At 38.0% G+C, this 25,445-nt stretch overlaps 3 protein-coding genes and 1 long non-coding RNA gene across 6 annotated transcripts; 3 read left to right on the plus strand and 1 right to left on the minus strand.

The window, feature by feature from the left end:
* Nucleotides 1–1,731: 1,731 nt before the first annotated feature.
* LOC101468135 (uncharacterized) lies at nucleotides 1,732–3,641 on the plus strand. Of its 3 annotated transcripts, none has more exons than XM_076880637.1 (7): nucleotides 1,732–1,972; nucleotides 2,054–2,121; nucleotides 2,220–2,369; nucleotides 2,929–2,987; nucleotides 3,064–3,150; nucleotides 3,255–3,533; nucleotides 3,606–3,641. In XM_076880637.1, the coding sequence occupies exons 1-7, from the start codon at nucleotides 1,803–1,805 to the stop codon at nucleotides 3,624–3,626; spliced, it is 834 nt and encodes a 277-aa protein (XP_076736752.1). In that variant the 5' UTR covers nucleotides 1,732–1,802; the 3' UTR covers nucleotides 3,627–3,641. The 3 variants fall into 3 exon arrangements, with proteins under 3 accessions (XP_076736752.1, XP_004564145.1, XP_004564144.1); XM_004564088.2 differs by having other exon boundaries at nucleotides 3,255–3,314; nucleotides 3,402–3,629; XM_004564087.2 differs by having other exon boundaries at nucleotides 3,255–3,629.
* A 1,640-nt stretch (nucleotides 3,642–5,281) lies between these two features.
* LOC101468614 (uncharacterized) lies at nucleotides 5,282–10,797 on the plus strand. The gene is made up of 6 exons (XM_004564089.4): nucleotides 5,282–5,443; nucleotides 7,577–8,069; nucleotides 8,329–8,578; nucleotides 8,919–9,168; nucleotides 9,258–9,825; nucleotides 10,017–10,797. Exons 2-6 carry the CDS (start codon nucleotides 7,603–7,605, stop codon nucleotides 10,423–10,425), a joined length of 1,944 nt encoding a protein of 647 aa, XP_004564146.1. The 5' UTR covers nucleotides 5,282–5,443; nucleotides 7,577–7,602; the 3' UTR covers nucleotides 10,426–10,797.
* A 3,131-nt stretch (nucleotides 10,798–13,928) lies between these two features.
* Nucleotides 13,929–23,004, plus strand: LOC101469132 (cytochrome P450 4F3). The gene is made up of 13 exons (XM_014407260.4): nucleotides 13,929–14,182; nucleotides 14,373–14,517; nucleotides 14,610–14,663; nucleotides 14,803–14,930; nucleotides 15,966–16,087; nucleotides 16,167–16,316; nucleotides 16,615–16,744; nucleotides 19,605–19,671; nucleotides 19,825–19,954; nucleotides 20,048–20,181; nucleotides 20,447–20,511; nucleotides 20,590–20,672; nucleotides 20,749–23,004. The coding sequence occupies exons 1-13, from the start codon at nucleotides 13,976–13,978 to the stop codon at nucleotides 20,939–20,941; spliced, it is 1,608 nt and encodes a 535-aa protein (XP_014262746.1). The 5' UTR covers nucleotides 13,929–13,975; the 3' UTR covers nucleotides 20,942–23,004.
* On the minus strand, nucleotides 22,957–24,096 carry LOC105941208 (uncharacterized). The gene is made up of 3 exons (XR_001167834.3): nucleotides 23,970–24,096; nucleotides 23,768–23,831; nucleotides 22,957–23,487 (listed from the first exon to the last, which is right to left on the minus strand). It is a non-coding gene; the product is annotated as an uncharacterized LOC105941208 (long non-coding RNA).
* Between the last annotated feature and the right edge of the window lie 1,349 nt (nucleotides 24,097–25,445).

Raw genomic sequence — 25,445 nt, forward strand, 5'->3', positions numbered from 1 at the left:
GTGGCTGTACTACTGCATGTTTGAAATTTGCAGGAACCAGCCATGCTAGCAGCCTCAGAGAACAACACCAAGGAGGAGGCCTCATCTAAAGTATAGCTGTTGTATGAAGGCTTGTGTGTTCTCTCACCACAAATTATTTAAATATTAAATACTAAAAATGACAACTTTGTTTGCTCAAAAGCTCCCAGTCAAAGTGGATGCTGTATAACAGAGTTACAATCTGAACAGTTCATCTTATGTGGATGCAAAATGCCCTGCTGCTTATTCAAAAAAAAGTTTAAGTTGGCTGGAAGATAACTTCTCTCATCTGAACTGACAGCAGCATAGTGATGAGAAACTATCGGTTGATGTCAGCAGACAAAAGAAAAACATCACCAAGAAAACGGCGTGAGTTTGATCAAATAATTTAAAAAGTGAAACTGAAGATACAGATTACAGGAAGCAGAATATTACCAGGAAAAGTATTTACTGGTATGTGCGAGTTATAGAAAAAAGGATTTTAACAGTATTTGACATGATAATTTAAATGGCATCCTCCAGAATTTATCCAAAAGTTTTTCACTTGGAAAGTTGTGACACCGTTAATCTAATGTAAATGCAATTCAAAGCTGAAAGTCAAGTTTAGATTATCCAATATACACAACCGCCTGGGGTAACCATGCTGTACAGAATGTAACAAATACTTAAAAGTAATCAGTTTCACTAATCTAAAATGACAGGCATCTTTGTGAGGATGAAAAGGTCACAACAGCCACATATGCAAGTATAGAAAGAAGAAAGAAAGAAAAGAAAGTTTGAACACAATAAAGAATATCTTTGTGATTTTGTCGTTATTTTTGCTTCTGCACTTAAATGTATTATGATATTAAATGTGTTTTCCAGTGGTGATAATGCTACATCTATAATGCGTTACAGCTTATTCAAAAAGATTTTGACGACACAAACATGACTGCTTGGGTATGAATGAAGTAATTATGAGCACTAGGTTGTAACAGTTGAGAGATAAGTAACAGACAGCTCTGCTCTGTGAATTATTCAAAGTCACTGAGTCAATGCCACGTCTGCATCTCACATACGACTTGTTGTACATTGTGTTTTAAAGTGTAAAACACCACCTGAAATGGTTAGAGAACAGCTTGTTGTTGGATGTGATCATGAACACATGATCTTTTTTTTATCCATTGTGCTTCAGACAGTTACATAATACACAACATTTTCTCTAATTTGCAACAATGGACTTCGTTTAAACTGACATAAAAATGCTGAAATAAATGTGCCTTTAAACTGGCAGGTGCACAAAAACATGTTAAAGGAAACTCTATAATGATACTTATAATCTTCATGCAGCAATAAAAACATGACACTGTAGCATGTGTAAAAGGAGAAACAGCGCCCCCTGCAGCTTGTAGAAGGAAGTGCCCAAGCGGTCTCCCATCCAAGTAGAAAGAGATTTTCATATCGGGAGTGTTCAGCATGCATGAGGCATGTCAGTCATCACTATAAGAACCACGGAGTGTTTTATGTCCATAGAAATACATGACGTAACTCTGAATACAAACACACAACAACAACAACAATAATAATAATAAAAAGAAGAAGAACAAGACTGTATAGCAGGGCTCTTATCCAGGAAGGGAGATCAACAAACTCAAAAGAAACTCCGAATTGATAAACGCTGAGCGTCCAGAACAGCTGATCAGAGTTAGTTTAATCAACTCTGAGTATGCCCACCCTGAGGTAAGCACGTGCGTGATACCATTTTTTTTAAACCCAATCCAAAATCCAAAAGCCTATGATTCACCATGGAAACCGGGCAGAGAAAACGCTCGGCTTACTTCACCCCACTTGAAATAGATATTCTGCTGAGTGTATATGGAGAGTACGAACACATTTTTAGCAAGAAAGGCAACACGGCTGCAGCAGCAAAGGAGAGAGAACTGGCGTGGGAGAGAATTGCAGCGCGTGTAAATGCGTGAGTTGAAACGGTAAATACTAGTCAATACAATCCTGAGATGCATTTACAGGCGAATTTTTACTCATAATTTTAATTAAGGTGCAATACGGGAACAAAAAGGACTTGGCAGCAGCTGAAAATGAAATATAAAAACATAGTTCAAACAGGTAAGGCCCACTTTTTCTTTTGTATATGAGTCCATAAATGTTTTTTTAAACCCACAGGCCTAATATCCTGCTCAGATTAACATATGGCTTCAATTTAGCTAACAGAAAGAAGGCAGAGGCTCGCAAAGTGGTTGAAGGGGCACCTCCATCCATGCTGACGGAGGCAGAACAGTTTTCCAAGAGTAAGGATACTGGATGCCCGGTGGCTGAGCCCGTCACCCCACAGAGCGCAAGTGTCTGCATAAAATGTAATTATTTATAGCACACACATACATGAAATTTGAATATGTGGGATGAAATTCTCATTTCCTTCCTTTTTATAAACATAACCAAGTAAATTTTAGTGCCAACAGTTTAAGTGTTAAAGTGAATGAAAATTTAATGAATGACTGAGTGAAGTAAAAGGCAAAGCATAAAGGTTCAAATGCAACAAACAAACCAAAAATCGAATTCATTTATATCTCTTTTAAAAATAACTAAAAAGAAGCAATACTTCAGGAACCATCTCAGCCAGACTCTTTGGCCACGTCTGACCAAAGTACATAGTGAGTTATACTACAAATTACAATTCACAAGTGTTTGAAATGGGATCATTTCTGTCTGCATTGTCTCAACTAAAGGTTCAGTACATTTGGTGAAACAGTAGCTAAATTTCTTCATCAGCAGTGCAGTACTGATCCTTGTTACTAGTATTAGCTTGGACATGCATTTTCCATAATGTCTTTATTACTTAGGAATGCTGTTCCCTGCTGACTTATTCATAATGCCATCATGTGCTATAACACATCTGCATATTTATTTCAACAGTTGCTGATGGCCTTGATGAGACTCCTACTTCAGCAGAAGCATTTCCATCCCTTCCATCTGTAAGTAGGTGACTGAGTGCTCCTGAGATATTTCTAAAGAAAGGTTTCTAAAACAGAATGTTGCTCTTCATCACAGGAAGCAGACGAAGATGACGATAAGGATACATTATCTGCTGAGATAGAACCAGATAGACCTAGTGAGGTACACACCATGACAGTAGAGGTATGTTTTAGTCGTGTGTTCTTGTATTTGAAATGTGCAGTGAAGTGATGACGATGACTGGAAAACAACCTTCATATTCATGTTTTTATCTTTTAAATTAACAGAGCAAGGCCGAACATTATCAAGAGGAAGCTCCATCAACTACCCCAGCACATATTAACACAGTGAGACGTTCAATGCCATTCTGCATTTTCATAGCTTTATTTAAACTGCACCATGCATACATTTCAAGCCATTCTTACATTTTACAGTTACCAGTTAAAGAAATTTACAAAATGCACCTCATCCAAACAATGACAAAAACTGACAAAGAAATCACATACTTGGATCGTCAGATTAGAAAGACAGATCTGGAAATTGAATTACTGGAGCACCAGCTAGAGGTGGGTAACATGTTACAGGTGGTTACTCTCAGATAAATCCACAAATGATAATGGCTGGTTTTGTATTTGTAGGAAATAAAGAAGAACAAATAAAATGTTGAATAAAGAGTCCTGATTTATCCTCTGGGGGTGGGGTAAACTAATCTGAAAAACGATTTTAGCAAATGGTTTCTCTGACAGCTCTTGCATCATGAACATTTTCAGGGTGAACAGGATCCTCTTCCCCAGGTTCATCCAGTCATATGGCAGGGTGCTGCTAAGAGAGGCAATATTATGGAGAACAACACATGCCACAGTTCTCTCTGATGATACCTTGAGTCTATGCAGGCACTGGAACCAGGATTTGAATATTCCTAGAGTCATGTCCACCCAGAGATGGGGAAGTTTAATTACAGCAGCTACAATCCCAAGTATAATCATGAAGTATAACTGAAGGATTTGTACATCAGTCACCTGCTGTGCTACAGAATTCCTCTTTAATACTCCTTCTTACCTTACGAGATTTCTTATTTGGAATACTACAAAATTTTGTAGCTCATGTGTAAGAGAAAAGTAAATCTTTCTAACTGGTGCATAGTTTGTGTCATAAAGGAAACCCCTGATGGTGACAAAGCAAATTGCCACACAAAGAGGTTAGTCTGATGTGAAAAGCACGACCTCGCTGTGTTATATTTGATATGTATAGGGTTGGAGCAAAATGTTCGTAATGGAGACATTCAACGAGATGCTCATCTGGGAATGAAAAAAACTTCTAATCAGGGTGTCACGCACAGAGATCTGAAAGATCTTCCGGGGATGGTGACACTATATAGGCAGCGATTTTATACCTGTTAATCTCTAAGATAGATCTTAATCTGCTCTGGTGCAGGTTTGGTTCAAGGCAGGCATGTGCAATAGTGCAACTTCTGGTACTGATCGGATGCTAAGTAATTACATGGCCGGTACCAATACCGATATTTTGATCTTACAAAGGCAGCTTATGTCTGGGTGAGCAGTGCGTCATGACTTATGAGATTAATCATCAAGTTACAAATTCTTAACACATTTTAATGAGCACCAAATCACTGTTAACACAACAAAACACACCTCAGGTTTTCAGGTTTTTTTGAAACTGGGGTTTTTGGAGACCTGAAATGTAAACATACCTGTCTCTTAAGGAGTTTGTGTTAACTTCCATTGTTTAAAAGCGAGGCTATAAATAAAATAGATGTGACAGTCAGTGCAAAAAAGTTCTGACATTTTTCACAGTACAGCTACAGTGGGCTACATACTGGACATAGAGGACTGAAACAAAATATCAGCCCTGTTATGCTAGTATCGACCCAATACGTGTTGGTATGGATACAATAGACTTTGTTTTAACTGAAATAAGCAGTATTTGTTTTGATCTGCTCACCTCTGATTCACAGCATAAGTTACCATGGGGATTTAGTCCTGTGAGAAGTGAACCCCCTTCATAGTATAGGTAACCCTGAAGTTACCTACATAAGACAAAATCCTGCTTTGTAGTTTAAGCTTCTGCTCCGGTATCAGGTTATATTTGTTTCGATCTGCTCGCCTCTAATTCACAGCATAGCTTACCATGGTGATTAAGCCAGGTAAAACTTTCATACTACTGAAAGCTCAGATTTAAAGCTCAATACAGCCAAGCTGACTTTGCTCTGTACTTCAACGCATCTGTCCAGTTTTTTTTCTTTTCTTTTCCATCATGGACTGTATGGTTTCATACAGTTGTGTTTTTCACGAGAGACCCCTGAAGGCCACACTGATTGGAATCTCGGAGCAGCTGAGAGACAAACACACTGAGCCCGGAGAGCGACGGGAAATGGTTTTGGAAACAGCGGCGTGTTATGAAAGCAGCCGGGAAAGCGCGTACCTGCAGGTGTTATACTTATAGCTGCCTGCCACAGGTAAGTTTCACTCCGCCACAGTGGTAACTCTGCTAGCTGATGGGAAGAAGCTGTTAACTCCCAAGTGAGACCCTAAACTGTACTATTCACAAATGTGTAGTTTTATTTTAGTACATTTAAAAAGTTGTTTTACCTCGAAAATCTGTAATTTGTCACATTTCTTGTACGCAAACGGTTTTACTCCACAAATGAGCTGAACAGTCATGTTTTCAGCAGTCTAAGTAGTTTGCCCTCGGGTTATTCTTCTGTTTTTTCGTTTACATAAAGCACTGAGTGGTTTTTCTCCCCCTGAGCCTTACTTTCTGTGGAGAACTTGGCATGCCACAAGAAACAGGCAAATTAGTTAACGGTGTCCAGAAATCTTTTTATTACTTTTCTGTGTCAGTTGTTATTTGCTTGTTTCCAGGGTAGAGTCATCAATATATTTTTGCTTTGCTTTGTGTTACGAAATGGACATTCCTGCTGCTTTGCTATCATCTTAGCTAACTGACCTTCGTCATAGAGGCTATAAAATGGAACGAATCGCTCTTTGGGTGTAGGACCTTGTTGCATTGACCGTCTGCTGACATTTGGCCATGAACCTAAGAGCCTCACTGCTGCTATTACCCCCACCCTCCGATGAACCCCACGCACCCTATGCATTGCTATAGCATGTTTCATTATTTGCAGGGTATTGTGAATGACTCTAGTATGTGTGCTTTGAACTCCACTATCATATTAGACATTCTTTAAATCCATAGGGAGCAATCCATTCTAATATTGAACTGCTGAAAGCTTGCATCATAAAGAGACCTTAGTTTAAGAGGCAGTTCTTGGAGCAGCTTGAGCTGAATTCAGTAGGTTGTAATTACTTGTGCAGTTGTGATAATGCTCAAAATGATTTATGAAGGAAAATCTCATCATCTAGTGTCTGTTGTTTGTTTTGATAGTCTTCAGTAGTGATCTGGTCCCTGTACTAAAGACTGAGTTCATCATACCCAGGGTGCCATTCTGTTATCTGGCTTCTCTTTAGTGTAACATCAACAATCAGCGGGAACAGGCACACAGTGCTGGTTATCAGATTGCTAAGTTAACCCAATCACAAAAATGAAGTTTACTGGCAGCAGAATTGACGATAAAATTATGCTATAGTAAAGATATGAAACTGTTACGCCCAATACAGACCGAAAATAACACTGCTGCTGCAGACACACCAGCTGAGTGAGAGAAAAAGCAGTTTACAGTAGTTTAGTATTAAAAGAAACCAGAATAAACACGTAGGCTTAGTCTGCATTCAAAGGCATTTTTAAATCTTCTTGGAAGACCCACTTTTTCTGTGTGGCGTTTGACCAAGTGTGAAATTTTATTGTTTTATTTTATTGTGTCAATCCATGTTTTTGTGTCTTGCACTTTTAAAAAAAAATAAAAAAATTCTTATATATAATTGTAACTGTTTGGTGCTTTATAAATAAAACCTGGCTCAGCTTTGTATCTTTAGTTCATCTATCCACCAGATTTCTGTGGAAAGATAACTTCACCAGCTCAAAGTTCAAACTCATAATCTGATTACAGAATACCTGCACGTTGTTAACGTAGGAAACATCGGAACTTTTGTGATTCTGTTTACTCTTAATTTCTTAGTTTTGATTCCCCTTCTGTGATTTGCTTTGCTTTTGCACACTTTTTTTTTTTTCATAATTTCCCAGGTTTTTGCCAACAATAATGCTCAAAAGTCACACAGTTTAAAACAAAACAACTGTCTGGTTCACAACAAACAACTATTCAGACTGGTGCTCTGCTGGGCCCCAGCAATTAGAAACTGAACAAAACACTTCAGTGTATGGAGGATGTTTGTGTCGTTGGAGAAACTGTAAAATCTGATTTATTTTTATTCACACCTGTGAGATACATTATCAAACTTAAACTCTAAACAGGGACAAAGATACAGTGACTTGTGTTGATCAGATTTAAATTCAAACTACAATATTGTCATAAATCATAAAGTAAATGTTCACCATTCTAGAAGCAATAAATAAAATGAGCCACAACTCACTGAGTTGTTTTTGTTATTTTTAAATTAAGTATTAATAATATTGTTGGTAGAGCCTCTGTCATCTCATTAACTCCACTTTTACTCTCCCTCTCTGCATGCAGCAGGTTTAAAGGTTGTCCTGAATGAAATGGCAGAAGGGTACGACTGGTTCACCAACCAAAGAAAATCTCCACCTGCTTCCTATTCCCCTCTTTCATGTCATGACAGCGGCTCCATCCAAAAATGTCTGCCAGTGAAAACTCTGCAGCCTTTCTCGAATGATGGTAAAATTGAGCATGACGAAGACTCTGGGGGACGTCAGTTGAATGAGGATCCTTCGCCTCATTTGTATGAGGAACTTTTCTGTGCCGGTCAAACTTCCATCCCTCTGGGCCATCTGGCCAGTGCCCTCATGACCTCGTCTGGGCTGAAGACTGATGTGGTGAAACAAGGTTACCTGGGGAAGCTGGAGCGGAACCACAAGAGATATTTTGTCCTCAGAGCAGGGAGTCACACTGGGCCGAGCCGACTCGAGTGGTACAAGAGCCAGGAGAAGTTCATGGCAAAGGAGAAGTCTTCTGGCAAAGCTGCGCTGTTTGGGTCGAGCAAACAAGGGTCTGTAAAAGTGACTTTATATGTGAAGCATATGATACAGCACCCTCAAATTGATGTTTTTTAGTAGTTTCTTTATAAATCTCTAAATAATAATACAGTTAAAAATATTTCAACTATTAGCAGGTAGTCCTAAATTTAAAAAGTATGATACTCAAAACATGTGTCCAAAAATAGGTGTGTTTGTAGAGGGTTTATAGGATGTATGTCTTTCATTTTCATCTGAAGAAGCATTAAAATCTAACTGTATTTAATTCCCCAGAGTGATTTACTTGCGGTGCTGTCTTGGCGTGAGCCGGATTGCCAGTTCCCGGAAAGGCCACACTGTGGCGTTGTATCCCAAGGATCAGACCATGGTGCTGGTGATGGAGGACCAGAAGGAGCAGGAGGATTGGTATGTAGCCCTTAAGAAACTGATGGAGGAAGAGCAAAACGATGAAGAGTATGGCGAAGGGGCTGATGAAGATGATGATGGCTATTGCACTCTGCCCCCTGCTGCTTTCTTTAAAGAGGTTAGAGCACTTTTCGGTTGTAGTTAAGATCATAAGCAGTTGATTAAATATACTGAATTTAATAACATCTTGATCAAAGCGAGTAGCTTCCCTGATACTCAGAATCAATCAGAAATGGCAAATATGACAACCTTATTCTCAATAGGACACATTTATGCCACACAAGTGCTGTACCTCCTTCAAAAAGAAACCTAATCTAATGATTAAACATAAAAAAGGACTGTGCAGAATTCATATTTTCATCAGATGGCTGCTTTGACACCCTCAGTCAATTCAAAATAGTAATTAAAAACACCTCCCAGCTGTCTTGCTCCAACCTGTTTCTGTCACATTGTCTAAGGTTTGGCCCATTACGGTGAAGCCCAGAGGTCTGGGTAGTTCCAAGTCCCTCACTGGTGAGAATCGGCTCTGCCTCACAGCAACATCTCTGATCTTGGTGAGAGTGGGTGCAGGAAATGATTTGCCATCCGTCACGATACCTTTGTTGAGCGTTCGCCGCTTTGGCCACTTGGAGGGCTTGTTCTACTTGGAGCTCGGCAGGTCTGCACCAAATGGTCCTGGAGAGATTTGGATGGAAACAAATGACCAAGGTAATTAAACAAACAAAAAATGTTGTGTTGAGGCCTGACTGGACAAAAGTAAAGCGTGTGACTCATCCTGGTGTATATGTTCTTTACAGGAAACAGAATACTGGCCCAGCATATTCACGAGGCAGTTCGGGAGGCAGTTCGGGCACTAAGAGTTCTTCCAGAGTTGAGCTGCTCTCCAGTCTCCAGTCAGAGTCAGAATAAAGGCCTTCTGGCCTCAAAACGCTGCAGACCTAAATACAGAAACAGAATGGTGAATGTAAGACCACAGCGTCCCTTAGTCTTGTTCCCCAGAAGTCCTGACATACAGACTAGTCCTGCACAGTCTTGTGTAAAGCCCCTCGAACCAGACGAAACAAATCCTGAATCGTCTCCAAGCTTGAGCTTTAATTTCAGCCCTTGCAGATCTCAGAATAGGTCCATTTCTGAAACTTGGAGTGACATGGAAATGAAGATGGACCAATGTGATGCCGCAGCCTGTGAGATGCAGGAGTCCGTTGACGACAGGGAGGGACTGGGATACATGGTCATGTCCCCTCATGTTAGCCGCAGCTCATCTGTGTTATCTCATGATGACTATGTTACCATGGCAAGCCCACATAAAAATAGCCAGCCAGCTTACTCGTCATCCTCTGCTTCTCTGCAGACATCATTCATCAGGCAAGTCTTTTTCTTACCTATATTGGTACTAGCAGAATATATGATCTTGAAACAATGGCTGAAATACTTTTGACAGAGGGTACTGCAAATAAAAATGTCAGAATTGATCAACATGTTTTTTGTTTTTGTTGTTTTGGTTAACCTTGGCTGCCAGTTGTGTAATTTCTAGAGTAAAACTTTTGTCGTTTTAGCTCCTCCTCTGACAGCAGCTCTCCCCTGGACCCGCCTCATCATCTGACCAATGAGCACAGTCGGCCACACTGGCTGATGACACCAGCCCAACAGTCAAAAATGGATGCTGACCAATCGCAGATGAGCATCAGTTGCTCCACCGAACCACAAGTTGATACAAAGCAGGAAGGCAGTAAAAGCTCAGCACAGACTGGAGTCACTTCTCCTTTAGGGGGCATTGATGGGTCCGACCTGAAAATTCCATTTGTCACATTTGGATCAGGCTGTAGTGGGCTGATCCAGGCTAGTTTCAACTTGGATACAGATCAGTCTAGTCAATTCCAAGCTGTACCAGGCCAGTCTAGTATTAGAAGATGCTGGCTGTCATTGCTTCTGCCTGCTTGCCTTCAAGCTGAGGACGCATCCTGAGTGTTTGTAATGATTTAATGTTTTGTTTGAATCTCAGTAGTGTAAAGAAAAGCTGATTATTTATAGGTCACTTTACAAATGAAAAACGTGAAAATTAAAAGAAATATTTCAGTGAGATTGTTGCTGACACTTGTTGCACTTGATCACTTGCAGTCGTTGCACATGAAAAGAGAAGCTGGGACTAACGTCTTTACACAGTTTAGTAATGAGTATACTTTTGAGAAAAATAAAGTTGTTGTTTTACAGTTTGTCTGTAAAAGCGCACAGTGTGCCTCTTTTTGTCAGTGGGTGTTGTTTTGGGGGGTTTCTTCTGCTTGGAGTCTTGTTGTTTCGTGGAGGAAAAAAATTGTTAAATAAAATGACATAAATTGAGTTTTTCTAAAAGTTTTTCTTCCCCTGTTTGGTAAAAAATTGTAAATGCCAGTTGATAAAATGCAAGTGATGCATTATATCTAATCCGTCTGTTAACACGTCACTAACTGTTCTCTAGCAAGACTTTAACACAACATATTAAAACTATATTTAAAACTGTAGGGAATTAAGTGTTGAGTGGCCGGTGACTGTTAAGCTTATTTCTAGCTTCAAAATAGATTTTTAATATGCTACCATGTCGATGGATTTGTGAACATGTATATCATATGCACAACTGTGTGTGTGGCCTATCTCCATTCAAATAAGTAGTACTCTACAATACTCTAATTAAATTCAAATGTAGGAACATTTCCTATTCCTGTATCAATACAATGAGGACAATGACCTAACACTGTTGTATTGCAACATGGAGTAGTGTCCAAAAGCCACCCCCTTATTTCTTTATATTCTGCTAGGAAAATGGGTGCAATGAACCATTTGCAAGCATACATGGAAATACAGGATGTAACACAAAAACAGTTGTAGTACTTTAATGCTCAGCACAGCCTGAAGTATTTTAGGCAGCTTTTAAGTAGTCTTCAGGAATAGAAGGACACTCAAAGCTCTTCTTTGGATGAGAAAAAATGATGCAACTGTAGCTGTAGTATTGATTCTGATATAGTGCAGGCCTGAGCCTGACTTGTAATGCACACTGGCAGAGCAGTTACTGCAAATAAATCCAGATGTGGCCACCAGGAACATCATGGAAGCCTTTTGTGCTTAAACATAAAAACCACGTCGTGGGGTATGAACCCAAAGAGAAGAAAAACAGGATGTCTGTGTTTGCAATTATACTGAAGAACAAGCTGTTTTCTAGTTTGGGAAATTGACTTCAGCTGTGATCTTGCAATACTGTCTGTGGCTTTTTCCTGTTGAAATATAATACACTGCTCTTCTTTATTCAAGTGGGTGTCAAATTCTTATTAAGCTGTAAAGCAGTGTCACTGCTGAGCGCTACTGCTGCTCATCCCTTTAAGTCTGTATACAAACAAAAGTCAATGACTGTAACTTTGTTATTATTGCATGCTGTAGCACCTAAGAGTACGCATGTTCTTAGTGTTTTCTATCATTTCAGTGTCCTGAATGGTTCTAGGAATCCTCACAATAACAAACAGTGCTTTATAGAGGCTGTAACAACAATTACATGCAAAGCTGCCTCTGTAACTGTGCAGCTGTGTTTCGTTTTAACGTTATTCTACCTAAAATCATGTCTCACTAATGCATTACTATGTTCTCTGTATGTAGTGTACTAACTCACTGCGTCACTGTATTCAGATGTGTTTTCTTGCTTCTGTGGACATAAACACACTCAGATGGTTTTTGTGGTAATGACTGGCATGTGTCTGATCCTGCCACTAACACACGACTCTGAATATTCACAACGTCAGGAGCCTAAGCACCATCCGGCCTGGTTAGAACCTGAAAGGAAGACTGCCTCTTTTTGAAAAGTGTTGTCTTTTCTTGTGTGTGTGTTTAGCCTCATGCTTTTGAATGTTCAAATACTGGCCCAGAGAAGAACAGACCACTATTGAGTTAAGGCCTGGTCACCAGGCACTCCCAAACAAGCTCCCTCACCAGACCTAGCATCAGGATGGGGTCTCCACTGGTGTCCCTGGGTATCTCCAGTAAGGTTTATATATTCAGAAATCAGTTTATGGACTGATTTCAGATTTTGAGTTGCACTTAGTCTGACCCCTCACCCAGGACCATTTGCCCTGACAACATTGCTCCTGAAATCTAACATCTCATCACAATAAGGTGAGTCCTGACACATACAGGGTCTCCATCAAAAGGAATCATCTAAGGTGCATTAGGCATCTGATCAGGACGCCTAATGCATCCTGCATTGGAGTCTTAGATGAGGCGTTTTGGGCTTGTCCCACAGATAGGAGACCATGGGAGACCAGGGCAGGATGGGAAGATTATGTGTGATGACTGGCCTGGAAACCAAATGGTAGAAGTGCTGGAAGAGGCAGCTGGGGAAAGTGAGGTCTGGGCATGTATGGTTACTACCCTATGACCCAGACCTGGATAAATGATTGGTATTTAAAAATGCTTGTTGATATGTTTTTAAGACACATCAATAAAATATATTTTGCACATTTATGCTATTAGACTCTGGAGCTCCCCCATGTTCAACGTGATTCACTTACCAAAACAAAAAAGAAGTGCAATAAACAATCTGAGTGAATTTGACAAAGACAGTTGGTGATAGCAACAGATATTAACATTATTGTTAAATGAAAAATTGTGTTTTTTTGCAAAGATTATCATCATGTACACAAAATCTGATACATGATTACAATTTTCATTTTTAATGTATGCTGTGATTAGTTAGTGCTCATTTAAAAGTTTAGGAATTGTTGTGCCCATGGTGCAGTTGTCATTGAGATTTCCTTTGAGAGGAAACATGACATGTAGAGTTTTTATGAAATGACAGAGACTAACAAGAGCTCAACTACAATAGGCTCATCCCAAACTGGATTTTTTATTCTATTAAAGCCACAACTTTAAAAAAAACTAAAAATGTTTCCTCTTGTACCCGTTGTGTGAATTCTGTGGTAAACATGTTGCCCCGTGTGATTTGATCTGTGAAGGAGAACGAGAAATGCATGCCACTTTCTTCATTTACGCTTTCTCTCGGAAACACTTTCTAAGACACTATGTCAAAATTTAGCTTTGTTCTTACATACACATACAATTTTACTTTACATTTCTGGGGGCAGACATTTAATTTGGTTATTAGCTTTCTAGGGATTTTTGTTTGTTTGTTTGCTTTTGTGTGTGTTTTGCCATTTCACTTTTTTTATCAAGCTTTTTTCCAGGATGGGATAATGTTTATATTTCTACAACTGCATATTTTGGAAGATTTTGCTTCTCTATGTACAAACTGCTTCCAGCACTGTTGCACAGTACAACAATGCAATGCCTTTCAGTGGTTTCAACAACTTGATGCAGTTAGAGCAATGCAGTTCAGTGTAATACTTTAACCTTTCAGTATTTACAATCAGAATTGGTGGGGTGGAGCAGTTTCCTCTCTACATGTTTCAACATCAGCAACTTCCCCCTATAAGAAACACGACAGAGCAGGATCAGTGGTGAGAAACTTGGACTTCTGGATGCTAATTTCTCTCTCCTAATGATGACTCTCCTGCACACTGTCCTTGCTCTGGTCCTCAGCTGGACAGGTCTCTCTTCAGTCCTGTACATTTTCAGTACTGGACTGTTTACTGTGGTTGCACTTTGGACTGCGAGGCTGCTGCTGCGGCACGCCTGGTACACTCACAAGTTGTCCTGTTTCAGCAAACCACAGACACGTTCATGGCTGTTGGGCCATCTTGGGAAGGTACGACACGCAGCAATCATCTAGATTTTTATGATCTATTTGACATATTTATCTCTAAATCGTAACATAACTGTAGAGTTCCGAATTAAACAGGGTTTACTTTCTGTTGCAAAATATCACCATTATTTCCTCTTCGACTGTTTTAAACACCGCAAAACTTTAAATTTTGTTTCGGGATGAAACATTTTAGATGCAGAGCACAGAAGAAGGTCTTCAGCGGGTGGATGACCTGGTGCAGACATACAAACACTCCTGCTGCTGGTTCCTCGGTCCTTTCTATCATCTGGTCAGACTCTTCCACCCTGACTACGTCAAACCTCTGCTTATGGCACCTGGTAGGGTAAAACACCAACAGTCAGTCAGTATTAAACCACATTTCCAAAGCTTTTGTTCTTCTCTCACATCATCTGTTATTTACTTTTTTCAGCCAGCATCACAGTGAAAGATGAACTCATTTATCACAATCTACAGCCATGGCTGGGTAAGTCAGACATTTCAGTTTTTCTCATCCATGGTTGCAAGATAGGATCACTGTCAAATTTTTTTAAATTACCCAGTCTTAATAGAACATAGGAAATACAGGAAAGAATTATTCCTGCAAACTCTCTTTTTTCTCTCAGGAAACAGTGTGTTGATCAGTAACGGAGAGGTGTGGTCTCGCAAGAGGCGGCTGCTCACTCCAGCTTTTCATTTTGATATTTTGAAGAGCTACATTGCCGTTTTTAACTCCTCAGCTAAAACCATGCATGTAAGAGACACACAGGCACACATACAGATACACAAAACATGCTAATTTTAGTTTTTACTGACATATTTAGACAAGCAAACACTTGAAACCTTTAAAAACTGCATATGGTTAAACTGATACAGCAATGAGGAAAATTAGGTTTCCAGTTAACTTCAGGTTACAAATTAAGTTAATTGAAGGTTACCCATAATCTTCTTATGGCCTCTGACAGTGGCCTCCTCTCTGTGCTTATCCTGCTAGACCTCAATGCAGCATTTGATACTGCTCACCATAATATTTTGCTACAGAGATTAGAACATGCCCTTTTTAAAAAAAATTTTTATTTTTTTTTAGACTTTACAGTGTGACTGTATTTATTCAGGGTCAGGACAAGATCTCATTTCAGATTTCAGAACTCCTTTACAACGTTTGTGTAATGTTTTCTTGAATAGCTTCTGAAGGACGGTTTTGATTCAAGTTATCAAAAGTTCCTGTTTGGGAAATTGTGAATACAACTTTTGTTTTCTTTTACAAATTACACGTGCACAGCTCTTATATTTGAGCTTCTCTGGGTGATGGCAGTCAGACTTTTGTTGCTTTCATCTTGCTCATGACAGATTTGTGTTGCACAAGAATGTTTGACACTGTATGTTTCGTCCTCACTGGTAGGTACCCATTACTACACATCACAAAGAGCATGTATAGAGGCGCTGCGCACACAAGCACACAACAGCAGTGACAAAACTGCGTACCCCAGAGGTTCCCGTTGCCACATTTCTCATTATATCAAGCCGTGCGAAGCTCACTTTGTATGGAGTTGCTATGGTTACTTGTTAGATCCAGCTGGTTATAGATTTTATATTTGTGTATTGTTTTATTTATATATTTTAATATTATATTATGATATTTTCCAGTATTGTCAAAAACGTATGCTTATCATGCACAGAGCAGGTGCTGTAAATTATATACCATATGAATCACACACCACATATGATTTGTTTCCATGCTTATGCTCACACCTTTATCCTGTTAATCCCTCCTTGTTTCCGTTTTCAGGACAAGTGGTGCCGACTTGTAGCAGAAGGCAAAACTAATCTGGAGATGTTTGACCACGTCACTCTGATGACTCTGGACAGTTTACTGAAATGTGCCTTCAGCTACGACAGCAACTGTCAGCAGTGAGATCAGCCACTTACTTCAACTGATATCTCCCATTTTTGTTGTAGTTGTCAGTTTCTAAGAAGATTGTCCCTCCAGGTCTTCCAGTGAGTACGTGTCAGCCATAGTGGAGCTCAGTGACCTGATAATAGAGCGTAGAGAAAAAAATATTTTACACCACTGGGACTGGATTTACTGGAAGACTCGGCAGGGGGAACGATTCAAACAAGCCTTAAACACAGTACACAGGTAATAATCTGACCTTCTGACATTCTGCAGCTGAGTTACACAAGTCACATAGAAGGCTGCAATTGTGATGACACATTGTTACTCCCAAATGGTGAAAACTAAACTGTTACTGTCCTTTATGTTGCTTATCTTCTTTTCCTTGTGCAATACTGTTGAAAAAAAATCTATTTAAATCTAATGTTCTAGATACTTTTGATGCTGTAATATTCTTGAATAGTAACTTGTAATTATGTCTAATGAACTGTTGAGTATGGTAAAGGCAGGCTAGTGATGTAAACCGCTGCATTCTGGTTTACAGGTTCACTAGGGATGTGGTTGAGAAGCGCCGCACCCTCCTTAACCAACAGAGGGAGACAGAAGCACAATCTGAAATTGCTCCAACAGCCCAGAAGAGGAAAGATTTTGTAGACATCCTGTTGTTGACAAAGGTAGGATGGTACTCAACTTTAATAGAAAGCGACTGAAAGAAAATGAGCCGGGCTGAGCCGAGTAGATACCAGGAGGAGGTAGTAGTGGAAAAAAGGAGTGTATAGAGCCATTTTTAATTGAAATACTGCACCGGCTTAAGTGTCTCTTAAATAAGGGTTTGTAACATGTAGATGATTCATAATGAGGAAATTTCAACATAGCCAGACTTTCTCTGCATTAGCTGACTTCACATAATACTAGATGTCAAAATCTCACAGAGGTGAAAAATAAATTACCTGGAGTCATATTTAGTTTACTACTTCGTGCACTTTTGCTGCTGCTGTATATTTCATACAGCTGCACATTAAAGTTAAAACTTTTCATACATTTAAACATTAAAAGTTACTCTGTGTATATATATGTATACACTCATGTTTAAAAATGATTAAATCAACAAGGCACTTTGTTCACATTGTACTACATTAACTGTTTATTAAAACCTCTTTGCAGAAAAATTCAATCTTTCACTTCATTCTACCTGCATGAAGAATGTATCATAGCAAATCTCACAGCAAAATATTAGTTGTTGGATCTCTACATTTTCCCCGTGTGTTTTAGCATGCAGCACAGTTTCTGCTGCTTTGGGAGTAAGACAATATTTAGATGACACATATCTTTGGCCAAATGGAATTCAACTGTATTGATTTCACTGCATATTCTTCGAGCTGGTTGGATATATAGATGTGCTATACAGGCTCACTCTTATGGGCATCTGAGTGGGTCCTGGATAAGTCCTTTTAGTGACCAGTGACTTGTTTTTCTTGGCCTCCGCATATTAATTATCCTGCAGTTTGTGGTGTGTTTTCAGGCAGTTATATAATAATACCCTTTCCATATGATATGTTCTTGGTTAAGCTTCTGTTCATGGATGTAGTGTTTTAGGCTACATCCAGATGAACAAAATCAACCTTTTGGGATTTAATTAGCTGGATTATTGAGTATGCATCAGTTATTCGCTTCCAGAGCCATTATATTTGAACTATTACTGAGACAGCTCTGAAATAATCATGTAGAACTGATCTATATGTGGAATTCTGTGCAGACAGAGAACCTCCACCAGTCATTAGTGGCCTGGAACAGGTGATGGTATGGACCTTCCACACATATGCGTAAACTAAGTGAAAGTGTGTAGGAAGATGGTGTTGGGGACACTTTGAAATTGGCCACAGTGTAGGTAAATAGTTAGAAGTGAAACAGGGCATTTTAACATTGATCTCAAAAAGGCCTTCGACACAATCAATCACTCAATTTTATTGGATAAATTGGAAAGATATGGTATTCGAGGGAAAGCTGGTAACTGGTTAAAAAGTTACCTAACGGGTCGGGAACAATATGTTAGCATAGGGCATTACCATTCAGAGAAACTTGGTATTACATGTGGTGTTCCCCAAGGGTCAGTGTTGGGACCAAAACTTTTCAATGTATACATAAATGATATTTTTGATGTTTCTCAAGTACTTAAACTCATACTGTTCGCAGATGACACCAACATATTTTTCAGTAGCGATGATTATACTGATCTTGTAATGACTGTAAACAGGGAGCTAAAATTAATAAAAAAATGGATGGACATAAATAAATTATCATTAAATATAAATAAAACTAAAGCAATGTTTTTTGGTAATTTAAAATATAATGTAGAATTACCAATTATCATTGAAGGTGTACCAATTGATAATGTGAGTGAAAACAAATTTTTGGGAGTCGTAATTGATAATAAAATTTCATGGAAACCCCACGTCAGACACATAAAAACCAAAATTTCTAGAAGCCTCGCAGTTTTGAACAAAGTGAAACAATTCCTTGATAAAGATGCACTTCGTACTCTGTACTGTACCCTGGTTCTTCCATATCTTACATATTGTGTGGAAGTGTGGGGAAACACATATAAAAATACAACTAATCCATGAGTCACAGTACAGAAACGAGCACTGCGTATTATTCACAAGGCTGGTTATCTAGATCATACTCACAAACTCTTTCTTCAGGCAAAGTTACTTAAATTCCAGGATCTGGTTAATTACAATACATCCATAATTTTGTATAAAGCTTTTACTAAACTTTTACCGGCAAATTTACAAACTAGATTTGAAATTCGAGAAAAGGTTTATAATGTGAGAGGCTTTGGAGAATTCAAATTACCCAGAACTCGAACAACCCGTAAAGGCTTTTGTGTGTCTGTATGTGGTGTGAAAATCTGGAACAGTCTGAGTTTACAATTGAAACAATGCAAAAATATTCATAGATTTAAATTCCTCTACAAACAGTTGGTCTGGTCACAGTATACTCAATGATGCTTTTAGTGTGCTCTGTAATGTCTGTCCTCTTACCATTGCTGGTATGGATTCCAAAAAAAAAAGTGTGTGTATGTATGTACATATATGTACATGTGTGTGTAGATATATATATATGTATGTGTGTTTGTTACTTGTAGTTATTACTGCCTGTTACCTGTGGTAATGCAATTTATAATTTATATATTCTGTATTCAGTTATGAAGGCTCTAATTGTTGGTTGCAAGCTGCCGTTTAGATGCTTGTATGTGCCCGGGGCTGTTGATGGGTCTGTATGCAATGATGGGCGTAGCTGCGGGAAGTTTGTTTTTTTTGTTGATGAGTGAGTATAGGGGTGGGATTTAATAAGTTTTCTTCGTCCCACTCCTTTTTCAGGCAATTTTTGTTTTTTGTTTTGTGCATTTTATGTTCAATACAGGTATTTGTTGTGCCTGAAAATGAACAAATAAATGAAATGAATGAAATGAAATGAACATGCATTACATTTTTGGCACTGCATTAGTTGCAAGATGTCTGTGTGTTGAAGGATGAAGATGGGCAAGGACTAACGGACGAGGAAATGCAGGCTGAGGCCAACACTTTCATGTTTGCAGGTGACATGTTACAGTAACATCTGTGGTCACACATAAAAATTACACCATAGTGGTAACTGCTGCTGTATACTCTAGGATGTCTCTTTAAAGCTGCAGCTCATAGTTTGCTGTCATTATCCTCACACTTTGCAAATCTTCCTTCTTCTCGGGCAGGTCATGACACAACAGCCAGTGCCATCTGCTGGACGCTTTATAATTTAGCACGCCATGAACACTATCAGGAAAAATGCAGACAGGAAGTGATGGACCTGATAGAGGGACGAGATGGACAAGAAATCCAGTGGTCAGAAAATACAAATGCCAGCAACATTATTGGTAGTTTCAGATGTTTACATGTGAATTTTATCTCAGTGCCCTGACATGACTTGATCTTAAGGGAGGATCTGTCCAACCTTCCCTTCACCACCATGTGCATCAAAGAGAGCCTCAGACTCCACTCTCCTGTGCAGGCTGTAACACGGAGTTACACCCAGGACATGGTGCTGCCAGGAAATCGCACAGTCCCAGCAGGTGAGGGGGGAAACTCTCTTTCAAGATTTTCAAATAGACTTAGGAGATTCAAGAGCTGTGTCTTGTCATAAATCATGCTTTAGCTTTCATTTGTGAGACAGTACTTTAAGGGATACTATTTAAGGAGAGATTACTATATATTAGTTCCAGTTTTTAATGTCAAGTTACACACTTAATGAGAGAAGCTGATAACGAATAAATGTTGAAGTTGTAAAAGGAAAGTTTAAGCTTTAACTAACTCAACTAATTGTTTCTTGTAAACCAGGTACAATCTGCTTGGTAAGCATTTATGGAACACACCATAACCCCACTGTTTGGACAAACCCACATGTAAGCACTTAGTAAGATCATCTTAATTTTTGATACAAATCTGTCATATTTAATCTTTGTCATTTGCTCTCTAACCAGGAATATGATCCCCAGCGATTTGACCCAAGCAACAAAAAGAGCCAAACCTCTCATGCCTTCATCCCCTTCTCCTCAGGCCCCAGGTTCAGTTTCAGAATTATTCCCAACAGTACAACTAGGAAATGTTTTGGTAGCAAAATAACAAGTATATTTTAACAGGAACTGCATTGGTCAGAAATTCGCCATGGTGGAGCTCCGTGTTGTTGTGGCGTTGACCCTGCTCAGGTTTCGACTGACCCCAGGAGTGAATCCTGAACTCGGGAGCAGCAGAGTTCGCCGTCTCCCCCAACTCGTCCTGCGTGCGGAGGGAGGCCTGTGGCTGCAGCTGGAGCCTCTGAACACACCCACATAGCAGGAGCAGTCAGATGAATGAGCCAATAAGATGATATAGTAACTTGTGTTTTTGAGAAAAGAGTAAAGAAAAGATCAGCCAGGAAGTGAAACTTAATGCAGTATCTACGTCGATGCCCACTGACAAACGTTATCTATCTGCAGTAACTTTTTGGTGTATTTATCTAATATAGGCAAATGCAATAATAACCATGCAACTCTTTAATGTACCTCTCAGACCGTAATTAGCAGTTTGGTTTTGAGGTTTCATACATTAATATAAGGGCTAAAATCTTCTTGTCAGAAATCGACATTTAACTGGGCAAATAAAAAAATTATCTTCTTTAACATAAAAAGAAACATAGCATTCACAATTTTGTTTCCTTTCTTACATTTTGGTGGCACAGTTGATCTGTCATAACTTCGATATACTGCAGCTCTATATTTAAGTACTGTTAAGAAAAAAAATAAGTGAATTTCAAAAAAACCTTTTTTTAGATATAAATATACGGCTTTATAGCTTTAACTTTTACCTGCAATATTTTTACATGTGTAAAAATGATTACATTTTAACTATTAATATGATGAAATGTTCCTACAGCACAACTGATCAACCTTAGAGTTGCAGAAAAGTACTGTTATTATAATGTAATTGTATGTCAATTCTCTTACATGGCAGTCTTATTTAATCATAAAAATTACATACCACCCTTAAAAGTCAAAATGCTCTTAAATACTGTAAAACTAGCATCTGGGTTTGTAATTATAACAATCTACTGTTCATTGTTGATTCTATCAACTGTTATTGATATAATTTATTATTTATAACTTTATGTAAGAAATCGTGGTATTTAATAAAAAAAATTTTTAAAAATAAGTTATTCCAACCTACAAAGTTTAAAATGACGTTTTATTTAAAAAATTAAAAAATGTTAATGTTATTAAATGTTATTGGTATTGTAATCACATGCACATGTAATTACATTGCTAACTACAAATCTTATCAAATCAGACTGGATTCCATATAAACACTGAAAGTTACATTTAATATTAGCTTTGGTTTGTTTGATACTATCATAACAGTGCAGTAATACGGCATAGCATTTTGATTTTTATATAAACATTTACCTACTTAAACATTATAGAGTTATGAAATTCAGTTTTCCAATGACAGCTTTTAAACACACTTCCTGTGTCTCAACATTTAATCCTTTTTTTTAATCCTGTTTGTCATCCTTCACCAGGTACAAACTATAAATGGCCTGTTTCCTTCCTCCAAATTTTTTCCTTATTGCTGCCTATTGGATGAAACTTTTCAATTTCCAATCACATCATTTCAGATCTTGTCGAGGTTGCGCGGCAGAGTACCAGCACTAACACTGCTTCTGTTAAGAACTAAGATACAAAATGTTTTGACTGATTGGTGGCACAATTTTCTCAATATAACCCTTTCACTTCTGATATTTTTCAATAAAAAAAAGTACAAAAATATTGATATTTTTAGTGTTACATAACTGATAGTACTTTAATTATATGAAATTTCAATAGCCATCTGTAAAATAATATTATGATTGATTGCATTTTAATAATGCAAACCTGTAATTTACATGCAATTGTTCATACTCATTACATTTGTATCTATATATAATCTGTATACAATATACATTTCTGAATCTGGCAACTACTGGACAGTAATTATAGTTTTCAAAGATAATTATATCTGCAAAATTCTGCAAAGATGTAACAGAAGAAAAATGTAAAATTACAGATTTTTTTTTTACAGCGTATACAAGAACTCTATAAGAATTTTGTTTGCGTTTTGTTGATGTGCTGTAAAAAAAACAAAAACAGTTTTGCTCTAGCACAGGTTACAAAAATGCCCAGAACACAATACTCCCAGTCCTCCCAGTTCCAGTTTTGTTTTTGGTTTGTGTCCAGATAAATTGACAATGTGAAAAATGCAAGCATGTATTCTGCTTCAAAATGTATTCATAGCTGTAAATCCAATAAATCAAAAGACAAACAAAGATTGCTGGAGGAAGAAAGTTTATTCTGCTATATTCAATGTTTCCCAAATTCTTACACTTCCAAAATAAATCCTTTAATTTCCAGAATTAACTGAACATAGCCACATAATTAACATTTAGATAAATGTTACTGCCAAGTAAAGAGGCACAAATAGCATCACTTTCAACTTTAATTCTTCCACGCATCAAGGTGTACAGGTTTTCCATTGTTACACGTTATCACCTGAAGTTTGGTTTCAGTGTACTTGTATGAACAAGGGTTCTTGCTCGATTGTTTACATTTAATAACGTCATACTCTCTGGGGATGAATCCTGTGTTTGTTTTTACACACACAGTCAGAACTGATTCCAAATACTCTTCTTTGATGAAAGTGTTTTTCTCCTTGCATTCATTTCTGCCATTGATGTTTTTCATCATTTGATCACAGGAGCCCTTTCTCACAACGATATGTTTAGTTTTGAGCTTGTCATCAGTTTTACAGAGCACAGCAGGAGAAAACAGCACCAGGAGCAAACAGGCACATTGAAACCTCATGATCCCCTGATAAAGAAAACAGAGCATTTACATTAATATTTCCTCATTCTTGTTACTGGTGTAGTAGATCTGTCATAAATTTGATATAGTGCACATCAACTGGATGACACTGATCACATTTTACTTTGGTTTTATCTGAAAATGTGTAGATTTACAGTAAAACAGTGTTGAGCCTCCATCAAAATGTTTGCATTTATTTGATGCTCTGTAATAACAGAGCCACAGAGACACTGCTTTTGCTAAATGCAGTTTCACATACAAAAATATCGGTTACCCAGCACTCTACCTTTTTTTGTTTTTGCTTGTAGTTGTTTGGTTAACTCGCAGTGGCTCAGGAATGAGTTGGTAATCTGCAAAGTGGAGCAGAATCAATAATTCAGACTTTGGTATTCAACACACGTCTTTACACCTGTGTGTGAACTTCAGTTAAGAGTTTTGTCTATCAATGAGTTTCTTTCCTATAATATATGATAAATGAATGTTCTTACCAAACATGAAGTGAAGACTGAAGACCAACAGATATTATATTTTACATTTACAAGTCATAGTTTGCCTTTGTCAGAGCGTAGACTCTGTGCACTTCCGCTTTTATACATAAAAGCACAAACATCTCAGATAATTATTTGCATCACTTTTGCAACCTTCCTGAGACGCTTTAGCACTTCTCTATTTGTGATTAGGAAACAATGCAACTGTCACAACAAATGACCACAACAGCTTGTAGACACAGTTTGCTATTCAAAGCTGGTTTTACATTAAACAAGGTATTCCTGCATGTTTGTCGGCCAAACTGTGACAGCACTTTTTCACAGCACTATATTTATATAACTGATGATTTATACAGTTTGTGCACACTCTGCTAACATATCTGGTGCAACAACAGATGAACTATGATGTGGCATTTATTCTGTGACTGACAGACTTGTGAAATGTTTTGACAGTTTGCTCATATTTCCGCATTTTAAACCAGAAGACCAGTTGCACTTGTGGCCACAGGCATGACTCTAACATGACACGTATCTCTATACTTCTGAATATATCTACAATTTATAATTATTCTGCCACACAATATATACATCAAATAATATTCTGCCAGTCTGCTAATAAACTATTTGCACATCTCTGTTGTCTCTCCTGTATATGACAGACATCTATCTAATGTAGGTCAAGGTACACTGCATATCATATAGTATATGCTCGAAAAGCTAAAAACAAAATAGAAGTAATACACTTTTAGATTGTCTGAGGACACTAAACCTTTAGATTTTTGATCAAAACATGTTCCAGTTAAATATTTTTGATTATTCTTATTTATTTGGGAGTAACAATATGTAGTGACAGTTAAAGTTCAACTTATCAAGATGCCAAATGTCCCAGTATTAAAGTCTTGTGTTAGAAGTTTCATGATTTTAGTTTCTTGTATTATTAATTACACTTTATACACACTGTGGCCCCATTAAAGACTGATTTGGCCATGGTAAATTCAGATGAAACATTTCAAAGTTCATATTCACTCAGCTGTAATGTACACATGACTTATTTTGCCATTACCTATTACAATAGCTTACTGCGGGAAATGGTTAATGCGGTACAGAAGTTTAAAAATAAAGAAAGAAAAGCTAAAGTGGCGAAACTGTTTTGTGACTTCCATCTCTGTAGAGAGATAAGCACCTCTGCATGTCACATGGTCAAAATTCACTGAGTCAATGTCACGTCTGCAGGACGTGTGACTCTTGTGAACACACTGTACACCCCCTGTCTGCAACACCACTGGAGTCTAGAAAACAGCTTTTGTTTTGTTATGATCAGATAAGACATATTTCTCATGTAAACTCATAAAGATGTACATGGTGTGATGATTGACAACATAAAAGGACTTTTTATTTGAGCACTTTGGCCCTTTATGGTTTGCATCATGATAAAAAAATATTTGTTTTAGTTTAAGTCACTAATAATAATAATAA

Source organism: Maylandia zebra, linkage group LG23 (genome assembly GCF_041146795.1).
Source record: "Maylandia zebra isolate NMK-2024a linkage group LG23, Mzebra_GT3a, whole genome shotgun sequence".
In the NCBI taxonomy this organism is placed as follows: domain Eukaryota; kingdom Metazoa; phylum Chordata; class Actinopteri; order Cichliformes; family Cichlidae; genus Maylandia; species Maylandia zebra.

Bases quoted from the DNA above. Each gene is read 5' to 3' on its own strand.
- LOC101468135 (XM_004564087.2), top strand. From the start codon at position 1,803: ATGGAAACCGGGCAGAGAAAACGCTCGGCTTACTTCACCCCACTTGAA. The intron at 2,122-2,219 runs GTAAGGCCCACT...GCTTCAATTTAG, and splicing joins TAAAAACATAGTTCAAACAG to CTAACAGAAAGAAGGCAGAG. The intron at 3,151-3,254 runs GTATGTTTTAGT...TTAAATTAACAG, and splicing joins TACACACCATGACAGTAGAG to AGCAAGGCCGAACATTATCA.
- LOC101468614 (XM_004564089.4), top strand. From the start codon at position 7,603: ATGGCAGAAGGGTACGACTGGTTCACCAACCAAAGAAAATCTCCACCT. The intron at 8,070-8,328 runs GTCTGTAAAAGT...TTAATTCCCCAG, and splicing joins TTTGGGTCGAGCAAACAAGG to AGTGATTTACTTGCGGTGCT. The intron at 8,579-8,918 runs GTTAGAGCACTT...ACATTGTCTAAG, and splicing joins CTGCTGCTTTCTTTAAAGAG to GTTTGGCCCATTACGGTGAA.
- LOC101469132 (XM_014407260.4), top strand. From the start codon at position 13,976: ATGATGACTCTCCTGCACACTGTCCTTGCTCTGGTCCTCAGCTGGACA. The intron at 16,088-16,166 runs GTGAGATCAGCC...TTGTCCCTCCAG, and splicing joins TACGACAGCAACTGTCAGCA to GTCTTCCAGTGAGTACGTGT. The intron at 16,745-19,604 runs GTAGGATGGTAC...TGTGTGTTGAAG, and splicing joins ACATCCTGTTGTTGACAAAG to GATGAAGATGGGCAAGGACT.